We start from the raw sequence: 21,883 nt of genomic DNA, 5'->3' as shown, positions 1-21,883 counted from the left end.
GTATAGCCCATTAGATCATCAGTTCCTTTAGGGTAGGGACTGTCCCATTTGTCTGTATCCCCAGCAACTTGCTCAGTGCCTTGAACTAAGTACAATTTTTTACAGATGAAGTAACTAAAGCTTAAACAGATTATGTGATTTGCCCAAATAATACTGACATTGAGGAGGCTGAATCAGGACTCAAAAAAGGCTTTCTGACTTATATGAATTGATGCTGAGCGAAATTAGCAGAACCAGAAGAACATTGTACACAGTATCAACAACACTGTGTGATCAACTGTGAGAGGCTTAACTCTTCTCAGCAATACAATGGTCCAAGACAATCCCAAAAGACTCATGATGGAAAATGCTCTCTATGTTCAGAAAAAGAACTATGGGGGCAGCTAGGTGGCGCAGTGGATAGAGCACCGGCCCTGGAGTCAGGAGTACCTGAGTTCAAATCCAGCCTCAGACACTTAACACTTACTAGCTGTGGGACCCTGGGCAAGTCACTTAACCCCAACTGCTTCATTTAAAAAAAAAAAAGAACTATGGAGTCTGAAGGCAGATTGAAGCATACTATTTTGACTTTTGTTGTTGCTTTTATGTTGTTGTTGTTTATTCTTTCTTGTGTTTTTTTTTCCTCTTCTCCTACGATATGACTAATGTGGAAATACTCAATATAATTGTAATGTATAACCCATATCAGATTGCTTGCTGGCATCAGGAGGGGAGAGGGAAGAGAGGGAGAGAGAAAAATTTGGAACTCAAAATCTTACAAAAATGAATATTGAAAACTATCTTTACAAGTAACTGGAAAATTTTTTTAAACATAAATTGTTTCCCTATCCATTAAACAGGCTTTCTGACTCCAGTCCTGTGTTCTTTGCACTGATTGATAAGGCATAAATAGTTGTTTCATGTTTCAATGTAGTATCTATAGCATCATTCCCTCATACTTCAACACCTGGAGAAGCTAACTCAGATTCAAAGCACCCACTCAAAACCATATTTCACAAGTTCCCATTGATAACAAATTAACTCAGAACAAAAACACCTTTTAATTATACAACATACAAACTTGTATTCCAAGAAGATAGCTTCCCCCTCATGCAAAAATGACTTACACTCTCCCATGTGTTCCTATGCTACTAGATAAGAAAAGGTAAACATGTATGACCAGGGAACATGCATAAAAGGGTACAAATCATGAACTTTGGGGGCCAGGGAGTGTATGTGTGGGGGCAAATCATACTTCTGATCCTGTAGAGTTGGCAGTATCCTCTAGTGAAGTAGTCACACTACTCTCTGTTAGGCATTATAGTTCCACTAAACTGCCTCCCTTCTGTTCACCAGTGAAAATTGTTTCTGTGTACTAATTGCCTCCATTGGGGATTTCTGCTAGTCTCATTGTCTCCTAGATGTTGGGTTTCAACTCTTAAGATCCATGTCCTGTTCTTTCCTCCAATCCCCTGAAGTGCAGTGGCTAGAAGGACCTAACAAGAGCAGGGGCATTTTTTTTTTACATATAAGGTATTTTATTTTTTCCGTTACATGTAAAGATAGTTCTCAACTTTTGTTTATACAAGCTTTACAATTTCAGATTTTTCTCCCTCCCCTCCCTCCCCCCCTCCCCTAGACAGCAGGTAATCTGATATAGGTTATATCTATATATCTATATACATATACATATAGATATATATATATCTATACACACATATATATATATATACACATAATAACATTAATCCTATTTCTGCATTAATCCTGTTATAAGAGAAAAAAATCAGAGCAGTAATGCAAAACCTCAAAATAGAAAAAAAAAACAATAGCACCCAAAACAAAAGAAATAGTATGGTTCAATCAGCATCTATACTCCACAGTTCTTTTTTTTTTTTCTTGGTTTTGGAGATCCTCTTCTATCATGAGTTCCCTGGAACTCTTCTGTACCATTGCATTGGTGAGAAGAATATAGTCCATCACAGTAGGTCAACACTCAATGTTAATGATACTGTGTACAATGTTCTTCTGGTTCTGCTCATCTCACTCATCATCAGCTCACTTAAGACCCTCCAGGTTTCTCTGAACTCCTCCTGCTCATCATTTCTTACAGCACAATAGTATTCCATTGTATTCATATACCACAACTTGTCCAGCCATTCCCCAATTGATGGGCACCCCCTCAACTTCCAATTCCTTGCTACCACGTAAGAGCAGCTATAAATATTTTTTGTACATGTGGGTCCCTTTCCCCCTTCCATGATCTCTTTGGGAAAAAGACCCAAAAGTGGTATTACTGGGTCAAAGGGTATGCACAGCTTTATCGCCCTTTGGGCATAATTCCAAATTGCTCTCCAGAATGGTTGGATCAGTTCACAGCTCTACCAACAATGAATTAGTGTTCCAATTTTCCCACAGCTTCTCCAACATTTATTATCTTCTTTTTTTGTCATTTTAGCCAATCTGATAGGTGTCAGGTGGTACCTCAGAGTTGTTTTAATTTGCATCTTTCTAATCATTAGAGATTTAGAGCATTTTTTTCATATGGGGAATAGATAGCTTTGGTTTCTTCATCAGAAAACTGCCTGTTCATATCCTTTGACCATTTCTCAATTGGGGAATGACTTGGATTCTATAAATTTGATTTAGTTCCCTATATATTTTAGAGATGAGGCCTTTATCAGAAGTACTGGCCTCAAAAATTGTTTCCCAGCTTTCTGCCTCCCTTCTAATTTTGGATGTATTGCTTCTGTTTGTACAGAAATTTTTTAATTTAATATAATCAAAATCATCCATTTTGCATTTTATAATATACTCTATCTCTTGTTGGTCAAAAAACTGTTTTCCTTTCCAAAGATCTGATAGGTAGACTATTCCTTTCTCTCCTAATTTACCTATGGTATCACCTCTTATGTCTAAATTATGTATCCATTTTGACCTTATTTTAGTATAAGGTGTAAGATGTTGGTCTATGCCTAATTTCTGCCATACTATCTTCCAGTTTTCCCAGAGTTTTGTCAAATACTGAGTTCCTATCCCAGAAGCTGGAGTCTTTTGGGTTTATCAAACACTACATTTACTAGTGTCATTTACTACTGCATTCCTAAGCCTAGGCCTATTCCATTGATCTACCACTCTATTTTTTAGCCAGTAACCAGATAGTTTGATGACTGCCGCTTTATAGTAAAGCTCCAGGTTGTGGGTACCGTTAACCCACCTTCCTGTGAATTTTTTTTTCATTATTTCCCTGGATATTCTTGACTTTTTGTTTTTCCAGATGATTTTGTTATTATTTTTTTCTAGCTGTATAAATAATTTTAGGTAGTCTGATTGGTATGGCACTGAATAAGTAAATTAATTTAGGCAGTATTGTCATTTTACTATATTAGCTCTGCCTATCCATGATCAATTGATATCTTTCCAAAATTTAGATCTGATTTGATTTGTGTGAAGAGTGTTTGGTAGTTGTGTTCATAGAGTTCCTGGGTTTGTCTTGGCAAGTAGACTCCCAAGTATTTTATATTATCTACCGTTACTTTAAATGGAATTTCTCTTTCTATCTCTTGCTGCTGGATTTTGTTGGTCATGTATAGAAATGCTGATGATTTATGTGGATTTATTTTATATCCTGCTACTTTGCTAAAGTTGTTAATTGTTTCAAGTAATTTTTGAGTTGATTCTCTAGGATTCTTTAAGTATACCATCATATCATCTGCAAAGAGTGATAGTTTTGTTTCCTCCTTGCCTATTCTAATTCCTTTAATTCCTTTCTCTCTCTGATTGCTAAAGCTAACATTTCTAGGACAATATTAAATAATAGGGGTGATAATGGACATCCCGAGCAGGGGCATTTTTAAAGTGAATAGCCACCACTCTGAGTCACAACACCCAGGGAGGGGAGCCAAAAGAATTCCCAGACTAAGATTAAGTCATTTCTCTTTCTGTCCTTGATTGTGTTGTGCTGATTCAAGTTCTATGATCTCTGACAACTATCTTTGACTCTGAAGACAGAAAATTGGTGGTTGCACCGTCTAAACCCCTGAGTATGGCTTTGTTCCCATTCCAATCTACTAAACAACACACACACACATGTTATGTTAATGATATATATTGAAAAGATATATGAAATATATACACATACAGATATACATACATATACACTTATGCACACATACATATATATATTTTAAAGAGTTGTCAAGTTATTTGGGAGACTGGGGTGCTGAGGGTGGCCTTGCTTAAAAGATCATCTTTGATTGGCATTAAAAAAATGGAACCAGGTACCAGAACAAAAGTCTGCCTTTCTCATGCATATAGACATATATACCCATTGTGGCTAGTTTCAAACCTTGATGATCTTACAGCAGCTCTTTTTATTTGGACTCAGTTTTGATCTATTGGTTAAAAACCCCTAAGGAAAGAATTTATATACTTCAGGATTGAAAACCAAAACCAACTATCATATGAATGATATCATCTTCATAATGGCAAAATTAATGACCTATATCCAAAAACAATATATTTACATTTTAAATATTCATAGGACAGAGTTTGAGGGTTGGAACCACCTAGTCCATACCAAAGGAATTTTTTGTTTGTTTTTGCAGGGCAATGAGGGTTAAGTGACTTGCCCAGGGTCACACAGCTAGTAAGTGTCAAGTGTCTGAGGCCAGATTTGAACTCAGGTTCTCCTGACTCCAGGGCCGGTGCTCTATCCACTGAGACACCTAGCTGCCCCGCCCCCCAAAGGAATTTTTTACTGTAACATCCAGTAAGTTAGCATTAGACAATCCATTGGGGGAAATTACCACCTCTTAAAGCTGTTCCATTTGTTAGGAAGGTTTTCCTGATCTAAATTTGCTTCTTTGTAGTTTCTATGCATTGCTCCTGGTTCTGCCCTCTGGGGCCAAATAGAGTAAATCCAATCCTTCTGCATAATGGCTCTTCAAATACTTAAAGCCCCTAGGCCTGACTTTTCTCTAGGCTAAATACCCCCAATTCTTCAACCAATATATTTCTCCAGTTTAAATTCCTACACAATTCACTTTTTAGTTTTTTATCTCATAGGCTGTTTCTGTAGATTTCACTTGGTAGATTTCATATGCCTTGATTTCAAGGCCCTTTGCTCTCCCAGTTCCCTTCCTCTAGACAGTCTCCATCTTAGAACCAAACAAACAAACAACAAAACCCACACATAAATAAATAAATAGATAGATAAACACAAATAAATGAATGAATGAATATATGAATAAATAAATAAATGGGAGAATGAATGAATAAATAAATAAATGAGAATTTTTTTTAAAAAAGAACTGAACAAAAAATTCTAGATGTGGTCTAAACAGTGCAGACTCAGTTATATAATGGAAAGAGTGTGGGACTTGGAACCAGATGACTTGGATTCAAATTTTACCTCTATCACTTCCTATCTATATATCTGTGAGCAAGGAACAACCTTCTTTGCCTCAGTTTCCTCAATTGTCAAATAAGTGGGTTATAGTAGATTACCTCAGGGATATCCTCTAGCACCAATTCTATCATTCTGTGACCTTCATATTCCTGGAAGTTTTGCTTTTCTCAATGTAGCCCTTTGAACTGCCATGTCACTGGTGACTCATATTGGGTTTACAATCCACTTAAGATCCCTTTTAGGCAAGCTGCTTTCTGTGATTCTCCTGTTCCATACTTGAGAATGCAGATGTAAATATTTAAATTTATCTCCACTGAATTCCACCCTCTTACATCTAGCCCAATGTTCTAGCCATGTCTTGAATTAAGCATTCATTCAAAATAGTTAATAAACTTATAATTAATCAAAGAGATAGCTAAAATTTTAGAGTACTTTTAAGGCTTGGATTTACATATATAATCTTATTTTATCCCAACAACACTGGAAGATGGATGCTGTTATTATCCCCATTTCACAGATGAAGAAACTGATACAGGCAGAAGTTTAGTAACTTTTGCAGCTGGTAAATGTCTGACTCACATCTCTCTCTGACTCTAAATCCAGCACTGTACATATTATACCCTCTAACCACTACCTGTGACAGCGGTCATCATAAATAAATTTATGATTATTTAAAGTAATGGTGTCCGATTAGTTCAGTAACTTTCTAAGAGCAAGTTTAAATACTGGTGAATTAAGACCCAATTTTAATGGTATTTCATCTCTGTGTCCCATGATAAAAATCTAGTCACTCTCTGTCCCCTCTGGAATCATTAAATGCAACAGTCTCATTTTACTAAGATGCTTAAGGCCACATTTGAAATGTGATTTAATCTGACACAAATCACTGCCTGAGTGAGGCACTGGACAAGGTTGAGAAATAAACTGTTATTCTTCTCCATCCTAAACTGGTTACTCTCAAGGTCAGGGTTAAGAGGAATGACAGGAAATAGGAAATGGGAAATTAACAACTCAAGGTTTAGAATGTGTTTAGGCATTACAAATTACCGGTACAGCTATGGAAATTTAGGTTTAAATTCCTCCAAAGTGGTGAACCTTTAAACCTTGCACAGGGGCAACAAAATTCACATAAATACATGTAAGAATCATCTAGAATGTGTTGATGCTTGACATTGAGGATTGGCCAATGAAATAAGGGGAAAATCTGTGGTCTGGGTTAGAGAAAAGAGCTTAAGACAAATCAAAGCTATACCAGTTTGCTTGATTCGTTATGGAGGGGTTTCTTACTTGCTTCTTTCTTCATACACATCACAAGCTCTTCACACAGAATGTGATTTTGCAGGATGACAAATAAAAATTATGTCAGGAAATGAATTCATTCAGCAAATGTTAATTGAGTCCCTATCATCAGTAAGACAGAGTATTATTGAGTAGTATAGGGGGAAATGATATCCTACCCCTTGAGGTGTTTACAATCTAATAAGAGCAATAAAATATGGACACAAATAGCTATGATACAAGGTAAAATGAGACATAAGAGGTACAAAGCACTGGGGGAGTTGAATAAAGACAAAAGATAGTGATTTTGGCAATCAGCATAAAGGAAAGAGTAGTAGCCATAGAAATAGATGGGCTTTCATAGAAAATTAAAGCTGAACAGGACCTTAGCATCTCTTTCAACCTCTCATTTTTCTTAAAGGCAGCTAGGTGGCACAGTGGATAGAATGCTGGGCCTGTAGTCAGGAAGACTGATCTTTCTGAATTCAAATACAGTCTCAAACACTAACTAGTTGTGTGGCCCCAGGAAAATCACTTAACCCTATTTGCCTCAACTTTCTCATCTGTAAAATGAGCCGAAGAAGGAAATGACAAACCACTTTGGTATCTTTGCCAAGAAAAGCCCAAACAGGGTCATAAAGAGTGAGATGTGACTGAACAACAGTGATGCTATGCTAAATACACACACGTATACATACACACACATACACATACATATACATATACATATACATATACATACATACATACACACATACACACATATATACATATATATATACACACATATATACATATGGCCATTTTGATGAGTGTAATGTTAGGATCATAGATTTAAAGTTAGATGGGAATATCAAGATTATCCGGCCCTTCTCCCTCACTTTACAGATAAGAAAACATTCAAACTGAGAACACATCAGGATGTATGTAACTAGCCAGCATCATCCTCCTGGTTTTTTTTTTCTACTTCCTATGGAGCCTGTGCTTTCTGTGTCCGTGTGTATTCAAATACTCAGCCTACTAAAAATCAATTCATTTCAGAAACTGTATTAATATATCCTCTTTGAATAACATGTCATTGTAATGGAAAATAACAATCACTTATTGTTCCAGTTCTTCTGAACATGGTGTTGCAAAGTGAAATTTACAGAAATAGACTATTTGATCAAGAACTTCAAATGAATCATGCATGAATTTTAATTATATTAAAAACCCTCAAGACCCCTTTCTCTATGTTCTCAACAGTTAGCAAATCTGAAGGTGTATTTGCACATTAACAATATCTTGGAGGCAGGGTGGTACAGTCAAAGAACATTGGCTCCAAAGTCAGAGGCCGTTTTTGTTCAGTCATTTTCAGTCATGTCTGATTTCTTTGTGATTCCATTTGGGGTTTTCTTGGCAGAGATTCTGGAGTGGTTTGCCATTTCCTTCTCTGTGTCATTTTGCAGATGAGGAAACTGAGAAAAAGGGATCAAGTGTCTTGGCCTGGGTCATATAGCTTGTAAGTGTCTGAGGCCAGATTTGAAATCAGGAAGAGATGTCTTTCTGACTCCAAGCCTGGCTCTCTATCCACTGTACCACCTAGCTGCAGATTCTGAAGATCTAATCCTAATCTGAGTTCAAATCCTAACTTTAATGCTACTGTCTATGTGACTTTGGGCAAGTCACTTAACCTCAGTGTCCTCATTTATAACATGAGAAAGTTGGACTAAATGACCTCTGAAGTCATCTCTAGCTCAAGTTCTATTATCCTATCACCTGCCCTTAAGAATGAGTTGTTCAGGGGCAGCTAGGTGGTGCATTGGATAAAGCACCGGCCCTGGATTCAGGAGGCCTCAGACACTTCATACTTACTAGCTGTGTGACCCTGGGCAAGTCACTTAACCCTCATTGCCCCCCCCCCAAAAAAAAGAAGAAAAGAGAAAGAAAAGAAAATCAGTTGTCCGAATACCCTGCAGACATTAATTCTGTAATTTTCAAGACTTCTACAAAATAAGTATCATCACCTCCCATTTTGTGAGAAATAAGGAACAGAGAAACAAATCATAAACTACCATGTCTGATCTAAATGCACAGGTCCAACAATTTGTTTTTTAAACTGTGATGAAATAATGGGATTTAGCAGATACTCAAAGACCCACCTGGAGATTAATCTATACTGATTGAATCAAGTGAGAGTGATTGACTGCTAATTAAGCCTACTTCAAGTTAATTGGATTGTAATCACACCTGGCTATCCCTTAAGAAGGTATTGTTCTCAGAAACTAGACTGTGAACTCAACTTGAGAACACCTTCAAAGACAATGGATTTGGATGACTGCCAACCAATCACCTTGAAGCAGTGTGTAAGGACTGCCTCTGTTCCAGATGTATAAAAAAGCTTCCAAAAACAGCTTGTGAAGGAGGTGTTCCTGATTAAAGCAGGCTCGTGGAGGAGGACTTCAGGAAGAACCCAACCAGGCTGGAACTCTAGGCTAGACTGGAGCTGAAGCTTCTGATTTAAGGCGACCACAATTTAGATTTTAAACACCACAAAACATACCAAGTAAACTAGATTCAAATACAAGACATGGATGTTTCTTTTGAAGAGGGTCCCTCCCATCAGTTGTGTTTTATTATTTTTAAATGCATGTTAATGAAAAGGAAAGAAAATGAGGAAAGAAAGGGGGCAAGAAAAGTTGAGGGTCAAGGAAGAATAAAAGAAATGACATGAAGGGTACCTGAATTTGGGGAATTAGAGAGAGCAAGCAGGAAACAATTAAAGCAATCTGAGTGCTGTCTTTTCCAGTGCTCTAAGGACAATCAATAGAAAGTGCCACTTCTGTGGTATCTTTATGAATGTCTACGACATTCTTATGTCTACAATGAATATTTTGAGCATTAATATTAGCAAGATTTTCAGTCTATTCTTCTCATTTCTGACATATTTAAGGCTTACTGGATATCACTGGCACTTGAGTAGAGTTTCTGTAATGAAAAATAGGCCTAAGTAAAACAGAATTGCTCTTGGCTAATTCTGATATATAATAAAGGACAAAAATTGCAAAGAAATCTGAGATTTTCCCTACTATAAACTCATTCATCATATTCTTCATTCCTCCACAGCAGTATTTCTTTTTCAATTATACATCATTGATATGAATACAGCTAGGGGGCAAGCTACTGTTGCTAATAATTCAACTTCTACAGGGGAAACAAAACAAAATATTGTTTCCATTTTATCATCTCAGAAACAAACTCTCCAGTGTTTTAAATCTGAACTGATGGCAAAGACCAAGCTCCAAGAAGAGGGGTAGTAACCAGATGAACTGTGAATTAATACAGTTTTATCAATTCATGAATATCTTAATTGTAAAATAAATCTATTAGCATGGTTTAAAGCTATCCTTACAAAGAGGACTTTATACTCCAACCAATGAATATTACAAACATTTTTCAAGTCCAATGTTTTTCACCATTCAAACTTGCATTTGTTTTCTTCTGGAAGCTCCCTGCAGTTGCTTTTCACTCTCTGACCTTTATTGAATGTCCATTTCTAACACTACCATATTTAAAACAGGAAAAAGACTTTCCTTTTTATCATGTAAAGAATTTCTTTTCATAATTTTAACTCTTTTTGCCCTTTATTAAGTAGATTATTCTATTTGTCAATAAAGCAGTCCATTAAAAAACAGTGTAGATTGGGGCAGCTAGGGGGCACAGTGGATAAAGCACTAGCCCTGAATTCAGGAGGACCTGAGTTAAAATTTAGCCTCAGACACTTAACACTTACTAGCTATGTGACCCTAGGCAAGTCACAACCCTCATTGCCCTAAAAAAAAAAAAAAGATCATGTCTACACTCTGGATCCCTGTTTCCTCAGTTGTAAAATGGTGGCCTAAGTGTGTGTGTGTGGGGGGGAGTGGGGTTACTAGATAATATTTAGGGTTGCTCACAATTCTAAACTTCTATGATCTAAGAATCTGGATTTGGAGGTAGGGACAAATTATTTTCTAACAAAGACTGAAATCCTTTTTTGTGCATTTTTTTTAACTTAAACAAATCTTGGGTCTTTCAATCTTGCCAATTTAATGATACCATTTAAGTTGGTTTTTGTTTTGTTTTGTTTTTTGGTGAGGTAGTTGGGGTTAAGTGACTTGCCCAGGGTCACATAGCTAGTAAGTGTCAAGTGTCTGAGGCCAGATTTGAACTCAGGTCCTCCTGAATCCAAGGCAGGTGTTCTATTCACTATGCCACCTAGCTTCCCCCCTTTTTTTTAAGATTAAAAAAAAAATGTAATTTGTTTGACTCAACATTGTCGCCACATTAAGTCAGATTTTTTTACATGAACAGAAATATGGTAATGTTGTGAGCTTAATGGTAAGCTTTCAGCTATAAATAGTTCACATTAAAGAATTAAAAAGGAAATATGTGATTTTGACATCAACTCCATTCAGCAAAACAAATTTAATTTACAGAAAAGCAAATTAGGCATCTAAGGCATGATGATAGTTAAAGCATGCCAGTCATCTAAAATCAGTAGTAAGCCATCTGGCTAACTATATTTATTTCAATATAATGAATCTTACGCAAAGATTTTTAAATTTTTGTAGCTCATGCATAATAAAGCTAGCAGCAAAAAGACTGCAGCATCATAAACTTCATTCTAGAAGAAACTTCATTTGTGGTTTCTTCTCAATATCTTTACATCTTTTCTACATGTTAAATGTACCATATACGTCATATATGTGCCTTCCGTCTCCTATTTGGGAAAGATTGTCAAAAAGAATGTTCCCTGTATGTTCTCCCCAAGTTATTTTTCTACTTGAACAGCAAACGCTGCCAGCACAGAAACTTCTTTAAGAAAAATACATTTTTAAAAAGAATTTGCTTGGACAACTACCGGCTGGGGTAGAGGGAAAGAAACTTGTTAGCATTTACTTTTCCCCCTCCACCTTAATCCTCCTTCACCACCCAGTGGCTTGCACCCAGTCTTCCTCTAGATTTCCCTCCCTTCTACATGCCCTGTTGGGGGGGGGGGCGTGGGGAGAATAGGAGACAAAGGTGCAGAACTGGCACCTCTGTCTTTCAATGCCTTTCCTAACCTGTGAGGCATCTTTTCTGGGATCAAACATTCTGAAGTTTGATGCTTGAAATAGTGTGTTTCTATTAGAAAGGCATTGAAATATATAATCTCATTTGGTCTTTACATGTGTAAATAGACCTTTGCATATTTCACCTGTACCTTCCATTTGTTTCTCCTGAAACCCTGGGAGGTAGTGTATTACTATCCCCATTTTATGGATTACAACAAACAAAACAAAACAGAAGATCAGAGGGATTAGGTGATTTGCCCATGATCACAGATATAAATTTGAGCACAATTTTATAAATGATCTCCCTTCCCCCCTCTTGCCTTCATTTTTTCCTGTTTTCCTGAACATGCATGAAACCTTCCTTAAACTATGTTTTTTCTCTCTCATGAGAAATTGCCAAAGAAAAATGTCAAGGGATTAAGATATTTTGAAATAGGGGGAGATATCTCAAAAGAGAAGAAAGGTAGCTGAGTGGTAGCAGAAAATCAGAGTTTCAACCTCTCTTTGTTATTGTTTGGTCCTTTGTTCCCTAAGAGGACCATGATAGATGTCATGACTTGCACTGAATTGGATTTAAGTGAGAAGGGATGGGCAGTCACCATTCTTACTTTCTCCTCCATAGCCATCTGGATCCAGTAGCAAAATATGTTATCAGGGCTACTGGAGAAGGCCCCAGATGGTTAAGCAATTGGGGCTAAGTGAGTTGCCCAGGGTCACACATGTCTGAGGTGAGATTTGAACGCAGTCCTCCCAACTTCAAGGCCAGTACCCTATCCATGGTGTCACCTAGCTGCCTACAGTTCAACCAATATTTATTATTTGAGACTTTAATTAGATGACCAAGTTTGGGCCCTAAAGGCAAATGTATATTATGCACCATCTCCCCTTCATTTGCAGAGGTGGAGGACCCTGAGTTTTAAAACACTGAAATAATGTCAGATGTGGTCTGGTGGATTGGTTGGATTTGGTAGATCTATATTCCTCCTTCTTAAAAAAATTTTTTTTTTTGTTGAAAGAGAAGTCTTGCTGGTTAAGGAAAGTGGAATAATATATTTGAAATAAGTGAGGACATTAAATATTATTACAAGTAATAGTAGCATTGGTAATAATCTTACTATATTATATTTTTAATAAATACCCTATCAAGTAAGGTGGTTGAAATGAAATATCACTTCACAGATGAAAATAAATTGCACCACAGCTTACAACAGAAAAAGGTACCCACCCAAACTGTCCAACTGGGGAAATTGAGACCATGTTTGCCAACCACAAATTCTGGTTTTATGGAACAAAAAATAACTCAGACTCTAAAATGATAGAATGAAGGACCCATGGTTTAAGAGGTCATTCTGTAATCATTTTTGGCCTTATATTAGTAAGAGTATATTTTTGGAGCTCTTGAACAACACAAGCCCATATTTCCCTACAATCATTTTATTTGTTGTTTGTCATATTTAACAATACTGCAGAACAAATTTGGGCTCAAGTATGTTGTTTGTGGTCCCTGTCAGTATCAGTGTTTGGTTTTTTTTTAAAACCGTCCAAGCCCACCTAAATTGGAAACAATTTTAAGTTAGCAAATTACAACACCAATCTGCGCTATAGTCAACCTTGCAGGGTTCCTGGTCCTTTGGGCAAATGATACTGTTGCCAATTCATTTTGCCCAACTCAATTATTCCTACTAACTGAACACCCCAAATTTCAGATTTATTTCTTTCAATCACGATATTGAAAGACATGTTAAGAAACTTACATGATAATTTCGTTTTACATTTGAATGCAATAGCAAGTTGTCATGGGGTAGAATTGTAGTGTCATGTACAATCATCTTTTTTAAAACTATAATGTGTTATGGCTTGTTTTATTCCATAAATTAAAAGCAAAACTTTAAAAAAGAGATTGTTGCTATAAAATAATAGCTGTCAGCATTTCATGTCACAAGCCAACTTTGCTTTCTTTTCATAAGCACACCATGCTTTTTGATATAGAAGGAATCTCTGTAGTTACAGTGTTTCTTGATCTTGACTCAAAATAATGAAATCTGTGGCCTGAAAGAGTCCCCAGTAAAGGTCATCTAGTGAAAACTCTTCAATTCAACAGATGAAGACACTGAGGCCCAGAGAAGTTATGCTACATAACTAGTTCATCATGCTAGAGAGAGACTGGAGTAAAGTCCCTTGACCCCAAATCCATTGCTCTTCCTTCAACCCCACATTCTCTTTAATAGAGTTTTCTTTTCTTTACATTTCCATCCTTATATATTTTTTACTAAATCCTTGGGGAGAAAGATCTTTAAGGCTCAACAGCACTTCACCGTTTTAGGGAGCTTAGTTGTGGAATTCAGATTTATCTAAATCTCGATTAATTCTGAGTTTTAAGTAACACTCCTAGGTCTTCCATACTTTTATGGGGCTGGTAATCAAGGATGTATTATGGAATCCTAGTTGCATAGCTGTCATTTAACCTGCCCTAAACATCTTAAAAGCACCTCTTTATCATGATGTTCTTACAGAAAGAAAAGCAAATTTTTACAATAGCATTCCCCATAAGCAAGACACTCAACATTTTTTCCTCATTATCTTTAATAACGGGCTACAGTGGTTAGTGAAATGATGTACCTAAAATCTTGCTGGTTATTTTGTTTCCCCTCCTCCCCTCCGAAGCAGGGATTCTGCTCTGTAAGTATGTGGCTTTTTCTCAGAATGAATGTAGAGGGAAGTGTAAACGGGGAGTAGAGGGTAACCAGGAAGTTTGTCAGGTCAGATTTTTGCTTGGGCTCTTTTTTTTTTTCCTGTTCCCCTAGACCATCAGTCAAGACATGAATGTCTTGCTTTGCTCCGATTTATCACTCTCTCGAGTTTGCAAGAAGCTAGAGCTCTCACAGCTGCCTCCTCCCCTTAGCCGACCTCCTCTGGCCACATACTTGAGAGAGACTTCACATTCCTCCCTTGCACCAGTCCAGGGGAAGAATTGAGCACAAACTGGAGCAAAAGAACTGTCCCCGAGAAACTGACAAGAGAAGGCTGGACTGGGCAAAGGCGCAGCTGTGGGAGGCTGAGCCTGTGGGAGGGAAGCTGGGAGGGCAAACACACAAATAAAAAAAACAACCAAAAAACCTCTTTTCCCCTTTTCAGAAACCTTTACCCCTCACTGATCAAGCCATCTCTAAACAACCAAAAGATTCTGACTTGTGACATAGTGAAAATGATCCGGGACAAACAAAGTCAGAGCTTAAAATTGACCTAGACAGACCCACTTTCTATTGGCCGGGGGGCTACGTCCTCTGAAGTCCTAAAAATAATAAAATGAAATAAATATAAATGGCACCCCCAGGCGTTTGCCAGTTTTAGGCTGTTAGATTAACTGACAGGAAGGAGAAGGGTGTCCAGACCGGGCGAGAGCAAGACCGGCGGCGGTAAAATTGCAACCACAGATGAACATGGACTGGAATCCGACATGTAAACTGCATTCCCACACAGCCCGGCTGGGGGTGGGCTGACGGGCAGGGTGGGAGGAGGGATGGTAGGCAGTGAGGCTGAAAGGCGGAGGAACGCGCAAACTAGACAGCGGAGAGTGACTAGAAAGACACACACACACACACACACACACACACACAAAACACAACCCAAATATGTGAAGGCGGAATCCACCCTCCCTCCTCCCCGCTCTGCACCAACCTGGCCACGAACACACTGCCGGCGCTCCAGTTTGTGGGTGGGGAAGGTTTCGCTGTTCACGACTCCCTCCCGCCTAGCCGGCACAGTCAACCCCAAACCACCTCCACCCTCTCTCACCCTCAGTGCGGACAGCGGCGAAGGAGGAAGTCCCACGGTCGGTGCTATGGCATACTGATGCTTCTCCTGCTTTCACACCTGGAGAGCTTTACGGGGAGGGGGGTGTAAGAGTTGGGAGAAGGGGGAAGTCATCCCTGTTGCAGCCCATTCCCAATCCCCTTGCTTCTCTTTTCTAACTTTCTCAACCCAGGGTCATCCCCCTCTCCCCTTCCTTACCCAAGTACTGCCGCAGGTCGAGCAGGAAGCGAGGGGGTCCCCCGTGAGCTGATAGAAGAGGAGCCCAGGCAGAAGCGAAAAGGGTGGCCATGCAGAAACCGGTAATCCCGGAGGGAGAAGCGCAGAAAAGGCAGGCAAGGAACTGGGGCGTTTCCAGCTGCCTGGCCCCGGAGGGGCTCCCCCAGGGGGGCCGCATGGGTCCAGGGGTCTGTGCCGCTGTGGTGCTGTTGCTGCTGCTGTTTCTTCTTCATCGCCCGCTCCGCCGCCTCAAACAGCCTGCCCCTGCCAGGAAAGGGTCACCCATCCGCCTGCGAAGAGGAGAGCTCCGGCCGCGAGGCTGCACATGGGGAAAGACAGGACGAGGCGCGCGGGGAGGGAAGTACGGAAGCAGAGGGGCCGGGGAGCCTAGGACACCGTTGAAGTTTGCTGGTGCTGCTCAGGAGACTTTCCTCTCCATCGCTGCCGCTGCTGCTGCCGCCGCCGCCGCCGCCGCCTTCCCTGCCAAGAGCGTCCCTGCACACTCAGGCTCCGGGGCGCTGCTGCCTTCCTCCGAAGGCTCCTCCGCTCCGTCCTGGGCGCGGAGTTCCAGACCCGCTCCTCTGCCCAGACCGCTCCCCTCCCTGGCCCGCTCGTTCCTAGCCCCAGCCCCAGCCCCCAGGACTCGCCTCTAGCGCCAGCGCCAGCGTGTGCCCCCTGCTTTGTGTCGAGTTCAGCGTGTTTTGTCCCCGTTCAGGCTCCTCCGAAGAACGGCAGGGAAGAACAGGAGGCGGACACCATCTCCCTCGCTCCACCTCCTTGACAGGGGTTTTCCTCCTCCTCCTCCTCCTCCTCCTCCTCCTCCTGTTTCACCTCCCCTCCTCTCCCTTCTCGCCCTCTCTCCCTCTCTCAGCTTGTGTCTCAGGGCTTCGTTTCGGTGTCACATTACTGCCTCTGAGAAGGGGAGGGGGGCGTCCTTTTTCCGCAAGTAGGAAGAAAGTTTCTCGGGTTTGGGTTTTGTTGCTGTTGATAGTCCCCCCCCCCCGCCCCTTTTCCTTTTCCCCTTCTCTTCACTCTGATCTTGGTTACTGCGCCACCAGCGACCTCTTGGGGGCTCTGCTGACTTCCCTCTCATAAACCGTCTTGGGGAGTAAAAGGGCCGCAACTTCAAAGAGAATAAAAAGGATCTTTTTCAAACCCAAGAAGTTCATTCTCTTGCCTGTCGCTTGCGAGTTGCCTAAAAAGGTTCAAGAAAAGAGACCTCTTTACTGAGATGGAGAGAAGAGAGATAGTTGGCAATTCTTGGCTGTACTTAAACAGCATCCTGTAGGGGGACCGAGGTCATGAGGTCTCGCTGACAATTCCGTGAAGGAAGAGGGATGAAGGAGGAAAAGAAAGGAATTAGAGGAGAAAATATCCTGTTCTGATTTTCCTTGTACCCTTCCTATTCCCCCTTCCCCTGCTCGGTCTTGGTATAGCTCATCCACCATCCAGGGACAAATGGGAAAAAGAAGTACCTTGCTCAAGCATTCAGAAGCAAAAGGAAAAGAAGCCCATGCATTCCCGGCTGTCAAAACACGCACTCCTATTTCTCTATCCATCTTCTCCTTTCTCCCTAGGAGAAGAGAAAGACAATAGAAAGGAAAACAAAGAGAGCTGCTGCACTAGAAAGTCCATTCACCATAGACCATTCAGGTAAGAGTAATTTTCCTTCAAGGAGACAGAGAAGTGCTTTTGATGATGATGGAGAGAGAGAAAATGCTGCCAACCTAGATACTGAGAATTAAGGAGTCATTCATGAAGAGACCATTTTTCAGATCATGGGCAGGTCAAGTGAGCCCTTCTGTTTCATAATTTGGAAGATAAGAAGACAGGCCACTTGGCCACAAATAGATAGGTACTTCATTAGCTCACACAATGTACAAATAGCAGCTTCTGCTTTCAGCCTCCCTCCAATCAGTTTCCAGTCTACTTTGTTCATTCTAGAAGATATAGCTAATGGTTTCCTATTTTCCCTGGGAAGGTAGCGTGTTTGGTGGAAAGAACAATTGACTTAGGAGTTAGGAGCAGTAACCAGGGAGGGACACTCTGGCCCAGAAAGTTATAGAGTTATGATTTATGGGAACCTAGGGAAGTAAATCAAAACACTCCATTCAGGAAAAAAATGACAGGTATGCTACCTTCTGCATCGTAGTCATCACTGAAAATATGTTACAATTGAGTTGCATCCACAATATATCTCTTCATTGTTTTTTGGGTTACCTGAAACTGATTCTTTGAATACTGTACTGTTCCATGATTTATAGCTATACAACATCACTGGACATTTATGCCAGAAAGATGAATTGTTGTGCTAAGGAGAAACTTGGGATCAGTAAAAGCACTGTGCAATTTCCCAAATGCAATTCAAATTGTACTCTTCCTCCTGTATTACTCTGAGCTCAATTCACTGTCTACCTGCAGTACCCATTCCATATTTCTTTACTGATTCTAACTTGATGGTCTAGTCATCCAAGTACATCTTAAAGTCTCAACAAAAAGAAATGTTCCTATGATGCCCCCTCACACTTCCCTGGCCCAGCTCATACAACCATTGGTCAACTCGGTCTCCAGAGAGATGCCAGTTACTACTCTCAGGGTTCTAATGGTAATCCTTTATTGGAAGCTATTCTCCCAAATGCTAGCTCATGAGCCCCCATCAGTGTGTTTCTCCTTAGCAATCAGCTGATCAATTCAGTTCTGTAGCAATGGTATGTACTCAGATGGCATTGTAAGAATAGTAATTACAAATGATTTCACCCAACACCAATGACACATTTTCCCAAAATTACACCCAGATTCCAAAAGCATGTCAGAGTACTAGTGAAGCACATATATAGGGGACCCAACAGTGCCAAGGAAACACAATTCCTGAATTGTAGGATTTTGATGTCCTCTCACTAGAGGGTCCTCACGATGTTTGCTACAAGTCACTCTGCTACTCAGTTAAAGTGGCTCCACAGGACAGAGTACCTCTATCAGACTGGTAGTTTATCTGAGATAGTTCCTCTTAGGGTATGATGTCTCTACCGAATGAACCAATCTGCTGCTGAGCAGGGTTGGTCAGATCACTCAGTGGCTGTATGGGCTCCTGAACAAAACTTCAAGGCTGCTAGATGAGGCTTAGTTAGACAACTCAGCTGTTGGGTGGTGCTACCTGGAGGAGCAAAGCTGATGGCTTGGTTCTGTACTGATATATTGATCTGCTGGTCTCCTGGGCAGGAGTTTTAGCCTAGGGTCTGCTAAAGCTCCTTTCCTTTCACTTCCTCAGAGCCAGAGCCCCGATGTGGTTTGTCACCTACAGCAAAAGATTAGAGACTTGCCTCTTCTTTTGAAAAATTCTTCCTTGATCAAAAGACTCCTTTCTCCATAAATAACTCCATATTCCCTTAGGGTAAGTGGTCTTTTTTCCCCAGGCATATTATTTTGGAATCTTATGGTAGATGAGGGGCTAGGGATTAGTTTGTGAATATTGTCTATGTCCTTGATACATGTTCACTGTCTTGCTGCCCTCTTCATAAGCACTTAAGGTATTCAAGCCAGCTAACCTTTCTAGGATGGGGAAAGTTTATTTTGCAATACCTTTCCAAAAGCTCAGTCTTTTAGCCTCAGGAAAATTTCAACTTTCGCTGGTCTCCCTGGGATACATCCCTTTCCATTCATTCATGTATTTTCTTCCAATCCAATATGAATTATTGGGCCAATTTCTTTTGGATGATCATGAATAATAATATCAATAATAGCATCAATCTATATGGTTATTGTTTTCGAAAAACTTTATATGTATGTGCATATATAAACTTTATATGTGTGTATGCATATATACATGCATATGAATATCATATACATACACACACACACACATATATATATATAAATAAAATTTGATTCTTACAACTACCCTTTAAGGCAGGTATTATCATTAATCTCATTTTCCATATAAGCAAATGAAGCTCAGAGAGGTTAAATGATTTGCCCAGGATCACATAGCTATAGTTTTAAAGGCAGAATTTAAATCCAGGTTCTTCTGATTTGAAGGCTGACACTCTTTTCACTGCCCAATGGAGGCCCTGTAATCTTCTGGTGTTTGATTTAATCAGCAGAACATTATTCATAAATAGAAACATCTAGAGGATTTTACTATCTGTAATAGAGGTTCCTAGTGCTATGGCTCAGGGAAAGCCTATAGACTCCTTCTCAATGTTTTTAAATAATTGAAGGAAATGTCAAATTTCAATTAGAAGTTGGTAAAAATATAATTGCAATTTTTTGCCATCCAAGTTAATGGACTCCTAGAATTAGAGCTATCCAAAAGTATATGGGAAGTTAATGAGTTTCCCCTTCCTGGAAGTCCACAAAAAATAGTGACTGGATGACCACTGGACAGGAGATATTTTGGATGATATTCACACTGTGGGTATGGTTTGCATAAGACTACCTCTGAGATCCTTTCCAAATCTGAAATCCTCTGAATCTATGAGGGAATATATCTGAGAAAATGAAGGTGGTCCAAACCATGATCTAAAAGTGGAAGTAGGATCCTGCACTAAAGTCAAAGAATTTCACAGAGATGACTAATCCAGGAACTCTACTGCAGTTATATTCTGAAGAGTTGAAAGAGTTGTGAGAGTTCTATAAGAAACAAACTCAGAAAGGTTCTACTGAGGCAGAAGCATCTTGTTGAATAATATTTTGCCCCATAATACATCTCTGACTATGCAGTCAGTCTTGTGGGTTTTGACCCTATTCTCTTTTCCTTCTATATATAGGATACCCAGGATTTTACACTGTCCCAGTCCACACAGGGGATTTTACATCATCTCAAACCACATAATTTTTCCTACCTTTATGAGACAAAGACACAAGACTTACTAACCAAAACAAAATCTGGAATGATGAAGGAAGAAAGGAGAGGAAGTAGGAAGAGAGGTAAAAGAGATGTTACATAATCATGCCCCAATATTTCCCCCAAATTTCCATAGAAAAGACTCAAAAACCAGAGCCTATTTTCTATGGTGAGTTTTGACTTAATGTTAATGGTGTTGAGGCTGCCCTGATTATTCTCTGGGATGTGAAAGCTGTCTGCCCAGCTTTAGAGTCCAGCTCTTTGCTCTTCTTCAAAAGTGCTTTGCAAAGCCTGGGCAATTTTTCTGTCAGCAGATGGAGGAGGTGTGTGGCATGTCCATCAGAGACTAATGGTGAGTTGGAGAGGGAAGAATATGGGTTCTGCATCAGTTTCATCTTGTGTCATAGGTCATAATACAAAGCAATGACATTTAGAATGATGAAAGCACCAGCTTAACATTTTTAACTGACAAGGGCTTTAGGGAAGAGGAATCAAGATGGGTTAAAGATTCAACTCCAGAGCCATCAAGCTGGGCACTGAAAATCTCTTGAGGATGTGATTTTAAGGATTTTCCTTCTAACCTTAACAAACACAATACCTTCTGTGCATCAACTGTTGTAAAATATATGGAAAATATTAGAACACTATTCCAAAAGAGCCAGTTAGAAGGTCAGTAATAACATGATAAGTGGGATAAAGAAATAGGCTACTCAATGCAATGTTCAGTTTTCTATTTTCTTTTCTCAGATTTTATTTCAACCCCAGATTTTCAAGAGTTGTGGCATGGATATGGTTATTTTCCATGACTGGGAAGCTTAGTAAAGACAAACCTGGAATAAAAAGCATTAGCCTATTCACTTATTAGCTGTGTGACCTCATCTTCAGCTTTTTCAACTATAAAATGGGGATATTGAAACTTGAAGTACCTTTTTCACACAGCTGTTGTAATCATTCTATAGGAAAACATGTGGAAGTGCTTTGTGAACTAGAAAATGTCGAATGTTATTTTCATCATACACAGCAGTAGGTAAAGAGTGTCAAAGTCTATTCTTCCCCCCCAACTTATATCAACTAAACCCTTCCTATTGTCTTTCCCTGAATAAACAGCATTCCTAATGACTTTATGTATTTAGTCAAAAGCCATAATGACCAACTAGATTAGTATCATAGGATGTTCAAGAGCTAGAAATTATTTTAAAGGCTAGCTTCTTAAACTGGGGTTCATGAAATTAAATTTGGAGGTTGTGAAAAATTTGGCAACAGTAAGAG

General features: G+C 39.5%; 1 protein-coding gene across 1 annotated transcript in view; it reads right to left on the bottom strand.

Annotated features, from left to right (window-relative positions):
* The window catches only part of UST (uronyl 2-sulfotransferase), a 390,474-nt gene extending 373,922 nt beyond the window's left edge, over positions 1-16,552 (bottom strand). Inside the window, 4 exon segments of the mRNA XM_043964108.1 lie at positions 15,754-15,853; positions 15,855-15,899; positions 15,901-15,938; positions 15,941-16,552. Coding sequence (XP_043820043.1) covers positions 15,754-15,853; positions 15,855-15,899; positions 15,901-15,938; positions 15,941-16,004 — 247 coding nt within the window. The 5' untranslated portion in view covers positions 16,005-16,552.
* Positions 16,553-21,883: the final 5,331 nt, after the last annotated feature.

Source organism: Dromiciops gliroides, chromosome 4 (genome assembly GCF_019393635.1).
Source record: "Dromiciops gliroides isolate mDroGli1 chromosome 4, mDroGli1.pri, whole genome shotgun sequence".
In the NCBI taxonomy this organism is placed as follows: Eukaryota; Metazoa; Chordata; class Mammalia; order Microbiotheria; family Microbiotheriidae; genus Dromiciops; species Dromiciops gliroides.
This window is presented reverse-complemented; position numbering and strand designations above follow the sequence as displayed.